Source organism: Capra hircus, chromosome 9 (assembly GCF_001704415.2).
Source record: "Capra hircus breed San Clemente chromosome 9, ASM170441v1, whole genome shotgun sequence".
NCBI lineage: Eukaryota > Metazoa > Chordata > Mammalia > Artiodactyla > Bovidae > Capra > Capra hircus.
Window position 1 is genome coordinate 53,550,324 of NC_030816.1, and position 15,087 is coordinate 53,565,410.

The 15,087-nt window shown below is 33.9% G+C and overlaps 1 protein-coding gene across 10 annotated transcripts in view; it reads right to left on the reverse strand.

Moving 5' to 3' along the window:
- Window positions 1-15,087, reverse strand: part of PTPRK (protein tyrosine phosphatase, receptor type K) — a 618,081-nt gene that overhangs the window by 235,309 nt on the left and 367,685 nt on the right. For all 10 annotated transcript variants that reach the window (XM_018053187.1, XM_018053185.1, XM_018053194.1 and 7 more), the window contains exon 7: window positions 4,885-5,178. In XM_018053187.1, coding sequence (XP_017908676.1) covers window positions 4,885-5,178 — 294 coding nt within the window. The remainder of the gene's footprint in view (window positions 1-4,884; window positions 5,179-15,087) is intronic.

Below are 15,087 nucleotides of genomic sequence, written 5' to 3' on the forward strand. Positions count from 1 at the left end.
ATTCAAAAATAATAAAGAATTCATATAAAGATCATATATAAGAAATCAATAAATTTTAAAAAATTTTAAAACAAACGCTGATAAAAATCTTTAATTGAAATAAAATAGTATGGCATCCTTATGTTGATAAACCACACCAATTCTTACAGAGTTGTTTATTTAATTTAGTTTTTGTTTAACTGCAAGGCTGAGTTTCAGTGATAAATAGCTGTGACTGGTAACTATCTTTGACCACAGTAAACATCAATATATGGTTCCATTTTGCTGATGATACCACAGCCAAAAGGCCAAAATTTAATTCCATACTTTGCTGTTTCTGGTGTATGCCTGAGTATTGTTTTGTTTTGTTTTCTTCCATTTTGGACTTAGGAGAGAAAAAGCAGATTGAGTAAATGCTTACATTTAAAATACGACACACTCTTTTTTCACTGCTTCATAGATCTACATGTTTCAATGAAAACTGCCAAGACCACTGAACTTCAATATAAGAGTAGAGAGTAGCTTTCCCAACTGTGTAAATATATTACGTTATGGACACCCTGAACTCTTGACCTTCCCTATAAAGGAGATGCTTCTAAAATGTCAGTTAATCATAAAACAGTGCCACAATGGGTTACCCAGAAGCAGAAGGCAATTTAAAAGAGCAATTTTAACATGCAATTGCCAAAACATGCAATGCAGACAATTTCTGATGATGGCATATTTTATTTCCATTTAATAAGAGAAAGAGAAAACTGTATTTTCTCAGCTTCTATACCAGATGGCATACCCAGGGGAAACAGACACACTGAAAAAACAAGTGTGCTTTCTTTGATTGTTCAGTGGAGGTTTTGAATTACTTCCCATTTAAGACAACTTCACATTTATACATTTTTTAAAATGTATAAAATGCTTGAAAAGGCACTATGTGAACAATAACATGGGTCAGGCTGTAAGCTAACAGTGAAGTAATCATACCCTCAGGCACAAAGAGAAGCATGAGGCAAGCTAGCATAGCTGGCTACAGCCACCAGAGGCTGTAATTACCACCTCTCCTAACTTGAGTGACCCTGAAGCAGGTAATCGTACTTACCAAACGATTTTAATGTGCTTCAGAAGGAAAACAAAGAAATGCTTTGGCAACTAGGCAGAACATTTTCAGAAAAGGATAAAGTAAAACATATTTTACACTTCTTTACCTGTTTAAAATATTTCAAAGAGTGTATACTTGAGTGTTAAGCACACTAATCAACTGTGCTTTCAATAAAACTGAAATTGCAAATATTAAGCTATGTTTTCTCAAGGAATAATTCAGCCATGCAGATTCTATTTTATAAAAATGTACATCCCTCCCAGATACCATACTTTCATATATCCATGCTACATTCTTCTGAAAGGGGGGGAAAAAAGATGCCCGTAGTAGGAGCAAGAGGGGAAAGAATTCAGGTTTTCAAGTACCAGAAAATAGGTATGAGCCCCAGTTGCCCAGTTGGCTGAAGGTTAGACAAATCATTGCTTTTTACTTTGTTTTTCTTAAGTCTTACATTCACCAGCTACAAAATTGGGATAATAATATCCAAGTAATTATAAGACAACATCAGTCAATACTGAGTTATGAAAATCTACACTTGCATTTAAAATATAAAATTTACTCATTAACACACATAAATAAAACTAACTCATTAACTTGCTGTAAAATTATTTATTGACAGATTTCTGCCAAGAAAAAATATTAGTATTGCCAGAAGTAAAATTCAAAAGGCTTCACTATATTAAAATGGAGTTTTTAAGACAGTAAATATAAACTAATTACTCTCTGATAGGTATCTAGTAGTCAAGAATTGTTCCTCTGTGATAAACCAAAATAAAAAAAATAAGAATTTCTGAGAGGCAGGAAGTCATCATCACCCTATTTGTTACTTATAAAAAATTCATGTGAAATTGATATCTGATATACACATAGAGCTAAAAAAATTTATAGTTATCTTCAAGGCTTCTTGGTGGTCTAACCTGTAGAATGCATTAAAATAGCTATTTCAAAACAAAAATATTCAACCAGATGATACTAATGGTAAAACATTACCCTACAACATGGCATTCAACTAGTATTTCTTAAAATGGAATGGTTTACAGAAACAATATTCAGAGTTTACACAATTTAATAGAATCAGATGAGAACCTCTCAAAAAGTTATCTTTGTCATCTCAAAGAGATTACTTTCCCAGATTATGAAGAGTTTTTGTACTAAATATCAGAGAATAGCATAGTCAGCATAAATTGTGTTCTGTTCTGTTACTATAAAACACCAGACTGAGGCCAGTGATGATACTCATGCGGAGAAAGGACTTTTGAAGAGGGGAAGTAGACGGACATCATAATTTTAACCTATACTGACTCTGTATTTAGCTATGTGATGTTCATCAGTTATACCCAACTTCTGCTTTTCAGAGATTTAAAAGCTAATAGAACATCTAATTCCATAAGTTTTCCCTCTTTTGCTAATAAGAGAGCATGATTAGTAGACATTCCTATAAAACAGTAACCATAGTTTCTCTCCAGTCTACAATGTACTTGAAAATCTAGTCTATAAGCACTTTTTACCATAAAACCTACATCAAACACACCTATGAGAACATTAATAAATTAATAAAGATATGTGACAAAGACTCACCACATGTGAAAAATGGTTTCAAAAACAAATTTTATGGCTGGAAGTAAAACTGCAAATAAATGAGCTTCATATCATTTTATGCCACAGAACCCACAAATTAAATGTTTTTCAAATAACGTATCAAAAAAAGACCAATACTATTTCAAAATGTCAAGACATTTATAAATTTGAAAGCAGCTATGAGCGTAAGTTATTCTTACTCTGTCCCCTCCCACAAAGATAAGGTTATTCTTAAAGTAAAATACCTCAAAGCACTTTACAGTCATATTTTTACTTATTTCAGCTCAATAGGCATTCTGAACATAAGCATTCATCAGGGATAAATCAATGCTCCTCAAAATGTTGTTTCCATCCACTTAATACAGCATAACTAGCCTCAAACACAATTTCATTTATTTTCAATTTCCATTGGCCTTCAGACCAATGACCAATTTCAAATAATTTCTATGTTAAAAAATTACATTATATTAACAATCTATTGTGTGGTACTGCTAATTTTTAAGAATCTAGTTTGGTAAAAAATAAGGCAGATGAGATATTTAAAAGAAAGAAGTTTTGGCCCAGAAGTCAAGAGGAAGCTCACTTGAACAGTAAATTAACATTTATTACTTTAGTTTGTATATACCTTGTAAGGATTAAATGTAAAGGGAGAGAAAGGTAATTTTATCAGAAAATATGTGTAGACAACTTCTCCAATAAAACAGACCCCACCATTCCTCATTTTATGTTACCACTGGGTATTAATTTTGGAAGAGTAAGTCACTTCTCAATTTCCATATTACTTCCTTTTTAAATTATTTCTCTGACTAGTTGAGGTTATAGAGTCAACTTGCTTTTCCCCACTGGAAAGTCATCTACTACAATGAGAATAATTTGTCACATTATTTAAAATGAAAAGACTTCGCTGTACTAAAAATGTGAAAAGCAAATTGTGTGATTTAGGCTGAGCCTCAGAGACTTACCTAATGTCTTCAGGATTAAGCTATTTTCCAACCACAAGATAAACATATGACACAATCAGCAAGTTAGTAAACTCTCTATTGTCTAAATCTGAGACTAAAAATTCAGCAATGAAACTTCCTACTAGTGAGCATCTTTCAATAGTCATATAGGAAATATATAAATATGAATATATAAAACTTGAGTCAGAATAAAATATTTTTAGGGATGACAATACATTAGGTAATTGCATGAAGTTTACTTTAATGTTAGATCAGTACTCTTGGTGGGTAGCCTCAGAATATTGTAACTGTTAAACATATGTCAAAGAAACAAAAGACACATTACAGGCATTTACATTTTCATAGATCCCTATGGTCTTAGTTTTCAATTTTCAGAACCTAAATCTTTAAATGTTCAAGACATACAGACCTATGAATTAACTCTGCAGGTGTTTCAACATAATGATTGACAGAAAAAAAAATCTCTTTCAACCAAATTAAAAAATTAAACTATTTTCAACAATAAAACAATAAAATAGTATAATAAAAGTTTACTCAATAAATTAGACAATTAAACTTTTCAGTGGATTTAATAAACAGCTAATGATTTCTCTCATTATAACAATACATTGCAATAAGGAACAGGATGCATGTTTATATAGTACTTTTTATTTCACTTTTCATTATTTCTTAGTGTTTTCTCCATAGGCTATGATTTTCACCACTCTGTTTTAGGCAAGAGGAAGACAATACAAGCCTTAAAGACTTAAAGAAAAGCCCCTGTATTTTACAGCTGAGTTTCAAGCTGCTGCGTTAATCCCCAGCAGGATTTTCTGAATAGACTTTACTGAGGATTGACTCAAAGTAACTTTTCTTATGTGTATTATCAGATACAGCCTCTGCACTGACCATAACAAAATTATCAAGAGAGACAATTTGCACATAGTAGAAAGGTACTCAATACTTGCTTGAACTGTGAAGGTTTTCTTTCTCAATAATACGTTCACTGGCATCAGTCAAGAGATTTTGGGCTAAATACAGGAAAGCTGAGCAAAATTACCATGCAAGAAAAGACTGTAGATTCATAATAATAATAATAAAGAAACATTCACACTGCCTTTAAATCAGTCAAATTTATGACATAATTAAGGCTACAATTTACCAATACTCTGAAAATCTTAGAATAATATGACTAATCACGTAACAAATAATTAGAATTTTTAATATTGGAAGAATATTATGTCTTATGCTAGATTCCTTCACTAGGCCGAGTAGCCTGCTCTTCAGTCTTACCTGCACATTTGGTTCTGGTGATTAATGGAGGTCCTGGAAGCCCTGTTCCACCTTCACCTGGTCTTGTAAGTAGAACACGGATCTCATATTCAGTATCTGGATCCAAATGCCATAATTTATAAGTTGGCGCATTGACTGCATGGGTTTCTGTCCAGGACCCTGATGTCATTCGGTACTCCACTTCTTTCAGAATAATAGGACCATCGCCAATGATGGAATTGGCATTTAGCTGAATCAGCAAGTATGTAGGCCCAACGCCTAGTAGCTGAGGAGGAGCAATGGGTCTCGGTGGTTCTAGGAGAGACGGATGTACAATCTCATTAGCTAAAAACCCAAAAGACTATAACGCATAGATATACTTATATCTCTTGAAGTCTAAAGGCTTAAGGACTATTTTATTTAGGAGTTCACAATAAATATATAAAAGAAAACTGGGAATGAGTCGTCTGGAAACTTTGCTTTTAAAGAGCAAATACTTTCAAGATGGGATATGACCCTTTTACCACTTTTTTTTTTTTAATTAAAAACATGCCTCTCCAGGAGATAAATTTGTAAAGACACAGTAACCAAGGGAAATAAAATATTTAGAGATAGATAGCTCTGATTAACTACTAAACACAGTACACATTAACATTCTTGAGAAACTAAGATCTTCACAAATTTCCAAATTAATGAATACTGCTATAACTAATTATTTTGTTCATCAAATATGTCCAAGTCATGTTTTTGTTCCTGCTGGGTTTTTTTTTGTTTGTTTTCTTTAACTTCTGCAGACTTCCTGCAGATGAAATGAAAAGAAGGCATAGCAATGTTGAACTCAGGAGCTGACGCCGAGTGATGACTTGTTTCCATATATCTATCTCTGAATATAATAAACTGAAATAGACAGCGAGGCAAAATCACAAATCAATTATATATCACTGGCCGTTGGGAGGAGCATGTGATAAGGCAATGCATCAAATATTAAACTCAAATGTCAAAGGTACACTGCAATTTAATCTTGAGCATCTTAGAAAGAAACTTTGGGAAACAATATATCAATTTTTGAACTTATGAATATGATAAATAATGAATTAGGGAACTACTTCCCCTTAACAACAATACAGGTGAAATTTGATACTGAACATTATGAAAGATCCCATAGCTTTAGCTCTATCCATATGAACTCTAATTAGCACATTGCGATCAGGTGGAAGCTTCTTTAAGTCTCAGAAAGAACACCTCTTGGGGACCCAAAAGACTTTAAGGGAAAGTGTTAATCTATTGTTTCAAAGGTTTTTTTTTTTTTTTTTTTTTTTTTTTTTAAGTTAAAGCAAATTATATGAAGAAAAGCTATTTAATGCAACCACACACTCCTTCTTTTGGAGTCCACCCCTTCATCTCAAGGAGAAGATGCAGATAGAAACAAGAAAATACAGCTGATATTTTTTTAAACTGGATTTCCTATTTTAATGGTTATTATACAACACTGAAAAAAAAAAACAGTATACTTCTGGTACAGTTTTCCAGCTGTAGCCCAGAATTTGCTTTTAAACTCCAATGTGAAGTTTCCACCTTATGAACCCTTGTCTTACAAACATCCCTAACATGAGGAATAAAACAAACTGGACTAAATCTCTATACAGGTTAATTTTCAAGAATCTTCCTCCAAAATTCATATGACAACTATTTATTGAGTAATTACTAACTGCTAAGCTATTCTACACATTGGGTATTCATATAACATGGCAACGGAGACATAATAAATCAGCAAATTCGTCATTTTAAATTGAGAGTTATGTAGAAAATAGAAATAGAGAGTTGTGTAGAAAATAGATACTGAGATTAAAAATATCAGATGTTGGAGGCAGAGGTACCTACTGAGAAACACTAGTCTTTTTTCTGCCCGAATGACTTGAAGAACATAAAGTCAGTCACATCAAGAATCATCATTACACAACAGCTTTCAAACTAGTTATCAGTAAAATCATACAAACTTGTGCCTCACTACTGCTCCTGTTTAAAGTGAAAATAAAGCTCAGATTAAGATTATTTATATGCTATATAAACTAGTATTGTAGTGTTAGTCACTTAGTCATGTCTGACTCTTTGCAACCCCATGGACTGTAGCCTGCCAGGCTCCTCTGTCCATGGAATTTTCCAGGCAAGAATACTGGAGCAGGTTGCCATTCTCTTCTCCAGGGATCTTCCCAACCCAGGAATTGAACCTGGCTCTCCTGCCTTGCAGGCAGATGCTTTACCATCTGAGCCACCTGGAACCATGTGCTTTATAAACTGTTTACATTTAAAATTATTTCCATTTCTTATAGAAAGGTAGTTCTTAATACCTAATTTATAAATTTTAAGTACAAACTCTCTAATGGTTTGAAAATTCTTTTCAACAGCATATATTCAAAATTGGGTACAGAGTGAACTAATATTTACAATTTCACAGCTGAATTCCATTGAGAAGCTACAGAAGAAAAAGTCTAAATAATACCAAAATAGTTTAGAATTTTCATGTTATCAGCTAAACAAAATAAAGCTGGACAATTCATACCATGAAATTTTAGCAACTAGTCTAACAACTTTTATATTTCAAGATTATAAGTTTTGGTAGACAAAGAGAGAGTTGATATATTTTCTAAATCTTAAACTAAAATGAAACTGAATAGAGAAATGAATGTAATAGAAAAAATGCAAATATCTTCCCAGACTATCTAAATGTTGCACATATTTTAAGAAGCAGTCTGTATTTTGCGAATAAACTGAGCTGGCTCATATCCGTAATGTTTGTTTTCATTCCAGATGGCTCATGTACTGACTAATTTAAGTAGGAAATGATACTAAATTCACAGCTTGCTGGGATTCTAACCCAGAGCAGCAATGCCTCACTCACATTACAGCTGAACAATAACCTGCAGAGGTCTGATATTTAACATGATGGAATAATTTGCTAAATGAATCATACATAACAAACATTGGGATTACTCTATAAATTTATGAGTAGGGTGAAACCTGACCTAATAAGTGTACATTGAATATAAAACCTCAACCATCACAACTCTGCACATTATTGTCATGGAAAATAAAGGCGAAAACAAAAGAGGAGAACAGAAGAGGAAAGCTACAGCAAAACATATTAGAAACAAGTGAAAAAGAAAAGCATAATGTTTCTCCTATCATTTCTACCTTTAAAGAAATGACATGCACAAGAAGAGATCTAGTTTTTAAAATGCATACACTATTAGCTGAGTAGACCTGCACACGTTATTATCATAATTTCTTCATTGGCACACTAGGCATAAGTTTAAGAATTTTAAAAGTCTTTACATTTCTAAGGCCTGTCAACAAGCCCTATATTCGATGCTGTTTTGCTTTGTTTTGTTTCTGCCAAGGAGCATATAAATTTTAAACCTGAAAATTAATATTCAACACTAGTGTTTTGTGTACATGAAGAACTGAGTTTGATGTAATCAGGTTCTTGGACCAAAGAGGGCCATAATTCACTCTGATCAGTTTTACATCTCACTTACTATGGTCAAGTCAACAAAAGGGCAGTCCAGTAATCAAAGCACTAGCTCAAATTCAGAACTGTGGCAATATTCAGAGAGGCTTAAAAACATATACATTGATTAAGAGCATGATTATAAGTGAAACCTAACATTAATGAGACTAATATACCAATACATATTAAATTTTATGTTGGAGGTAAAAATTTGCCTCATATTAGCATATGCATTTTGTTTTTAGCCCCTTGAGAACAAGTAGGCTTATTTATAAAATCTCTATTCATTTCAATAAATTATGCATGAATTTTAATCAGTTAGCAAATGAACAAGTAATTGTTCTGCAGAACAATATTAATATTCTTCATAACTTAATACACTATCAGACCCAGAGGTGTGGTGTGAATAAATCCCAATTGTACCCTAGGTATCAACTGAAGCGTGCAGTCCCCAAAATACAAGATAAACTTTGCCGATGTTACCAATTAACTTTCAATTAATGACTTATATTCATTATTCTAGAGCTAAACCTATTATAAAATTGCAATTATACATTCAAATTGCTTTATTTGTTTTCTTATTTCAAATAATTTTTAAAAGTGTCTTGGAATCACAGTAAGTCATTATCAAAGAATATTTTCATTCAATTATTCCTATTACAATGCTATTTACAGACATGTCACTTATCAACACTGAGTTAATAAAGTGCAAAATCAGAAGTTGAAGCTATGAAGCCAGAAAAAGTCACTCAACAAAGTAAATATCAAAGCAAATGACACTTCTACATTTGTCCTTTCAAATAAATACATTAAACACCTCTCAATCCTATATCCTTCCACATTGTTTTGTTTACTTGTCAGAGAAGCCTTGATAAAAAGTATCTCGAGATAAGGCTTCTCATTATAGAAGCAGGCAATAAAAATGCCTTTGTCTCCTAAGGTTGTTGTAACAAATTACCACAAAAGTGTGGGTTTAAAATAACTGAAATTTATTCTCTCATGATTCTGGAGGCCAGGTGTTACAAATCAGAATCACTGGGTCAGAATCAAGGTGGTGCCAGGACATACTTCCTCCAAAGGCTCTAGGGGAGAATCAGTACCTTGCCTTTTCTAGTATCTCCTAGCAGCTGGTATCCGCTGGCTTGTGGCCACATTACTCCAGTCTCTATTTCACAGTTCACACTGCCTCTATTTCACAGTTCACACTGCCTTTTCCTCTTCTCTCTGAAGCCAAATCCCTCCAATCCTCTACTTATAAGGGATTTCCCAGGCAAGAATAATGGATTGAGTTGCCATTCCCTTCTCCAGGCAATCTTCCTGACTCAGGAATCGAACCCAGGTCTCCTGCATTGCAGGCAGATTCATTACCATCTGAGCCTCTAGGGAAGGTATTTGTGATTATATCCACATGCAGGGTACAAATGAATAATACAAAATACTATCCCCATCTCAAGACTTTTGGCTTAACCACATCCCCAAAGACAGTTTTTCCAGATAAGGTAAAAGTCACTGTTGTTGTTCAGTCGCTCAGTAGTGTCCGACTCTTTGGACTGCAGCACATCAGTCTTTCACCATCTCTCAGAGTTTGCTCAAAGTAGTCATGGGTTCCATAGATTACGATCTTAGATTTTTGGTACCATTTTTCAGCCTATCACAGACATGGATTATGAACTCATCCTTACTCCTGGGAGACATCACGACTCTACCTTTGTTCTAGTTGGTAGGATGCTAGCAAAATAATTCTCCTTGGATTTTTCCTAGCTAGGTTCAGAACAGTCAAAATTATTTTTTCAAGAGGCAAAAATTTATCCACACTGCTTTTTTCTTGCTATTTATTTTTTAAAGGAAATGAAAAAACAGAGGATGAAAATTATTACTGGAAACGGCTACAATAGTCAATGTTCCCTTTCTATGTCTAAATTCCTATAAAAATACAATTAGAATATTTGCCTTGGAGTTATTTATTTTATTTGCTATCATTTGTTTACTTAAATGAACAAAGCAATTCAAATCAATATTATTCTACTCCTTTATCATTCCTCTTATTAAAATTTTGACCCAGTTATAGTTTAAAAAGAAAATTTTACTAGTTCATGCTTCATTTTGTCTAATTTTCTCCCACATCACCTATTAAATGCTCAAGTAAATGGAAAAGAACAAAAACAACAAAAGCAGGAAGAATAACATCAATATACAAAATAACTCAAGCTTTTATTTATCAGCTACCCTATGACAGTTTTAAATGATCTTAAATTATGCCTCAAAAGGATAACAATATCATTTAATGGTACGTGACTGTTTCAAGAAATTTGAAATAACACTGATGAACAGAAGATGGCCTTTCCTTCCATAAGAAATGGAAAGCAGGTTACAGATAATAAAAAGTATTGTTAGGGGGCATTTGATATCACATAAATGGCAACATAATTTGTCTCATTTTGTCCTAAGATATAAAAACATGAAGTAAACAGTTGGAAGTGTTTTGATGTATAAGATGTAACAAAGTTTCTCCTGCAGTCACACTTTATAAACTGTAATGCAAATAAATTGATGAGAAGACTAATAGTTCTTTCATGATTTTCACTCTTATCACTGATACCTCAGATTTCCAATCCTAACAAATTCCTTAGGCAGCTGAATACCTCTCGATTCACTCTTTGGACTACTATCTCATGATATTTGCCCATATCAATTATGTAGTCAGTAAATTCTATGAATCATTTTTCAGATAAATCACCATTTTAATTGTTGACATATTTGTGCATTGAGAGTGTAAACTTTTATTTAATATGTTAAAATCCTTTTAAATCCAACAACCCAATGATAGATGTTTTCTTCAAATCCTATCATTCAGGTGGCTCATAAGCTTGAACTGGTCAAATAAACTTAATGCTCAGACATCACAAAGTTTGGATGCTGCTAAATATAAGGTTCCTATGCCAGCATCTAGACCGTGTATCAATCAAAATAGGCTGTTGTTACCTATTATCATCTCCATGGAAATTACACGTATGATAGGAAAAGGAGTGTGTCAAGGCTCTATATTGTCACCCTGCTTATTTAACTTATATGCAGAGCACATAAGGAGAAACACTGGGCTGGAGGAAGCACAAGCTGGAATCAAGATTGTGGGGAGAAATATCAATAACCTCAGATATGCAGATGACACCACCCTTATGGCAGAAAGTGAAGAAGAACTAAAGAGCCTCTTGATGAAAGTGAAAGAGGAGAGTGAAAAAGTTGGTTTAAAGCTCAACATTCAGAAAACGAAGATCATGGCATCCAGTCCCATCAGTTCATGGCAAATAGATGGGGAAACAGTGGGAACAATGGCTGACTTTATTTTTCTGGGCTCCCAAATCACTGCAGATAGTGATTGCAGCCATGAAATTAAAAGATGCTTACTCCTTGGAAGGAAAGTTATGACCAACCTAGACAGCATATTAAAAAGCAGAGACATTACTTTGCCAACAAAGGTCCCTCAGGTCAAGGCTGTGGTTTTTCCATACATTTATGGATCATGTATCAATGTGAGAGTTGGACTATAAAGAAAGCTGAGCACCAAAGAGCTGATGCTTTTGAACTGTGGTGTTGGAGAAGACTTTTGAGAGTCCCTTGGACCACAAGGAGATCCAGTCAATCCATCCTAAAGGAAATCAGTCCTGAATATTCATTGGAAGGACTGATGTTGAACCTGAAACTCTAATACTTTGGCCACCTGATGCGAAGAGCTGACTCATTAGAAAAGACCCTGATGATGGGAAAGACTGAGAGCAAGAGGAGAAGGGGACAACAGAGGATGAAATGGTTGGATGGCATTACCGACTCAATGGACATGGGTTTGGGTAGACTCTAGAGGGAGTTGGTGATGGACAGGGAGGCCTGGCGTGCTGCGATTCATGGGGTCACAAAGAGTCGGACACAACTGAGCAACTGAACTGAACTGAACTAAGGCTATGGAAAGGGCGTGTGCTGTGCCCCACTGCCCACCCTTATAAAATTTCACATACACAAAAAATCCTGAGAAATGTGAAATAAACACCCATGATTTCACAGCTATAAGTAGGCAGAAATATTTTAGAATGAAAAAAAATGCCATTGAACAACAAAGCCCTTTTTAAATGATATACACATATTCATTTTTACTATGTATTTTTGAATCATCATTACTGATATCTATCTAAACAAGACTTTCTTCATTCTCCCCCCAGTGGTTTTTCACTAACAGTAATTGTTCTAATGATTGAGGAGTGTTACTTGCTTTGAATTGGCTAGAGCCAAGATTACTTGACCATGAAATTCGCAGGATAGTCCCACAAAATGAAAAATCCTCCAGCCCAAAATACTACAGGCTCCTCTAGAGAAACACTACAATGTGAAAAATAATTCCCCCTCACAAATCCAGGGGTTATACTTACCTAAAATTACATCATTTATATTTACACTGTTTTGTTCCTGGTGGTTCAGATGGTAAAGAATCCACCTGAAATGCAGGAGAACCGGGTTCATTCTCTGGGTTGGGAAGATCCCCTGGAGAAGGAAACCCACTCCAGTATTCTTGCCTGGAGAAAACCATGGATAGAGGGGCCTAGTGGGCTACCATCTATGGGGTCATAAAGAGTGGGACATGACTGAGTGATGAATCACACACACATATTTACATTTCTCAAAAGAGTACTGGAGCAGTAATTTGAAGAGGGTGCAAACGGTAAACATGTGATCATTTATTCACACAGGCTTGGCCATTGTCGATGAGGCACAGTTAAATGGGCGCGTGAGTATGCACCTTACTCATTAACAACAGAACTGACAGTTTTGGAAAACTGTATATCAAGAAGTAAAAATGTGTTAACAGACTAAAGTAATCCCACTTCTGGAAATTTAATGTAAAGAGACAATTAAACTTATATCTAAAGAGCAAAAAACTAAGCAATCAAAATATTCTACAATAGGTAAATGATGACAAATTATGGTATTTCAGTAGCATTCCATCATATACTTCAAGAACACAAGTTGTGAAGATTATACAAGTGTCAGGTGACATTTGAACGTTTAGTTTATTGAAGCTTTCATTTTAAAAGGTAAAAACTATATCCCTATTAATTAAAGAAAGAGACAGAGAAAAGAAAACCACTAACCACTACTACAACAAGGAAATATACCTAATAGCTAATAACAGTGATTAGGGAACTATGAGACCACAAGTTGTCTTGCTCTTTCTTTTTTCTCTATTTTCCAATAAATTTTGTAACATGCTCACCAAACTTTTTCACTGTTACATTCTCAGTCTCTGTTGCAGTGCCTAAGTTCAGTAATTTGCTACAGAATGAGTGGTTGACTTGACACCTTGAAAAAAAAGTCATCCATGTCACTGTAAGAAAAAATTATCCACATAAATTCTGTCTATTCCATACCAGAAGACACACACTGCCACTTCAGTGTCAGAACCATAATTTGGAGTTGGCAATAGTAAAACTTTGTGTGTTTATTTATTAATTTGCTTAATTTATTTTTGGATAATGAAATTAAGTCCTCAAAACCTAAGATTTACCACCTTGAGCTCTGAACCAAGTAGCTAGCCAATTGCTCTGACAATGATACATGACACCTACAAAATGTTACTATTTAATTAAAGGAGTTTGTTGACTGGAACAAAGGAACACTTTCTAGGCAATTGCCTAGTGACCAAGTGGCATCAAATGATTTATCCACCTTATAAAAAAAAAAAAGGCATAGCTGCAAACCTATATAATAATTCTTTTTTGTCTTTTAGTCAAATCAAGTAAACTTTTAAAAAAAGATTTTCCATGTGAAGAAAAAATTCATATGTATATATACAAATTTGAATGTAAAATACTTTATCAAATATACAGTTGTACTAATAATACCAGAATGTATACCAATAACTTGAGTTTCTTGAGCAAAACTTTAATTCAGGGTAGGAAAACATTTTGATACTAAATATGCCACTCCTCACATTAAAGTTATTTTGTCTTTCAATCCCTATGTGATTTTGCATTCATTTTTTTTAACTGCAAGGTCTGTGGAATTACAGTATTTAATCTCAGTGACATGGCTCGTTCCTGCTGCCTAAAGTGCTGAAATAAGAAAAATCATTTCAGCAACAAAACTGCAAATTTTGCATGCTGAATTTCATATCCTGTATATTACCATGGCATTTTATTCATCTAGATTTGAAAACACTTCTGATAACTTTATTACCTGCTTGACCTAAAAAGGCACAGTGGCAGCACCCTGTTTGAGATCTGCCAGCAGAAACTAAAAAGAAAGTTAGGTTTATATTTAGGGTATAAGAAAAGGCGAAGGGATTTTTAAAAGTAAAGTTTATTTGCTTTTTAGCCTATGTAAACTAAAACCATGAAATAACTATAATTTTTATTTCCTTTTGTCCACAAACTATAATTAATATATATGCAATGAATTGGTTCAGAATTATGAATTACTACAATAATTCAACAACTTTACAAAAGATTCCATCAGTACCACAATCTGTATGGCATGGGAGCAAGCCACATATGTTTTGATGGAAATTACAGATCCATTTGATTGAGTCAGAAACTAATACAGAATATTTCTCTTATGGCCATTTAATCTCTCATTTCAGCCTGATCAGAGCTCAAACTGTTCATGTGTTTCAGGGAAAGAACATCCAGCTGATTCCAAGAATAACAATCAGGTCAGTAGTAAAACTGGGA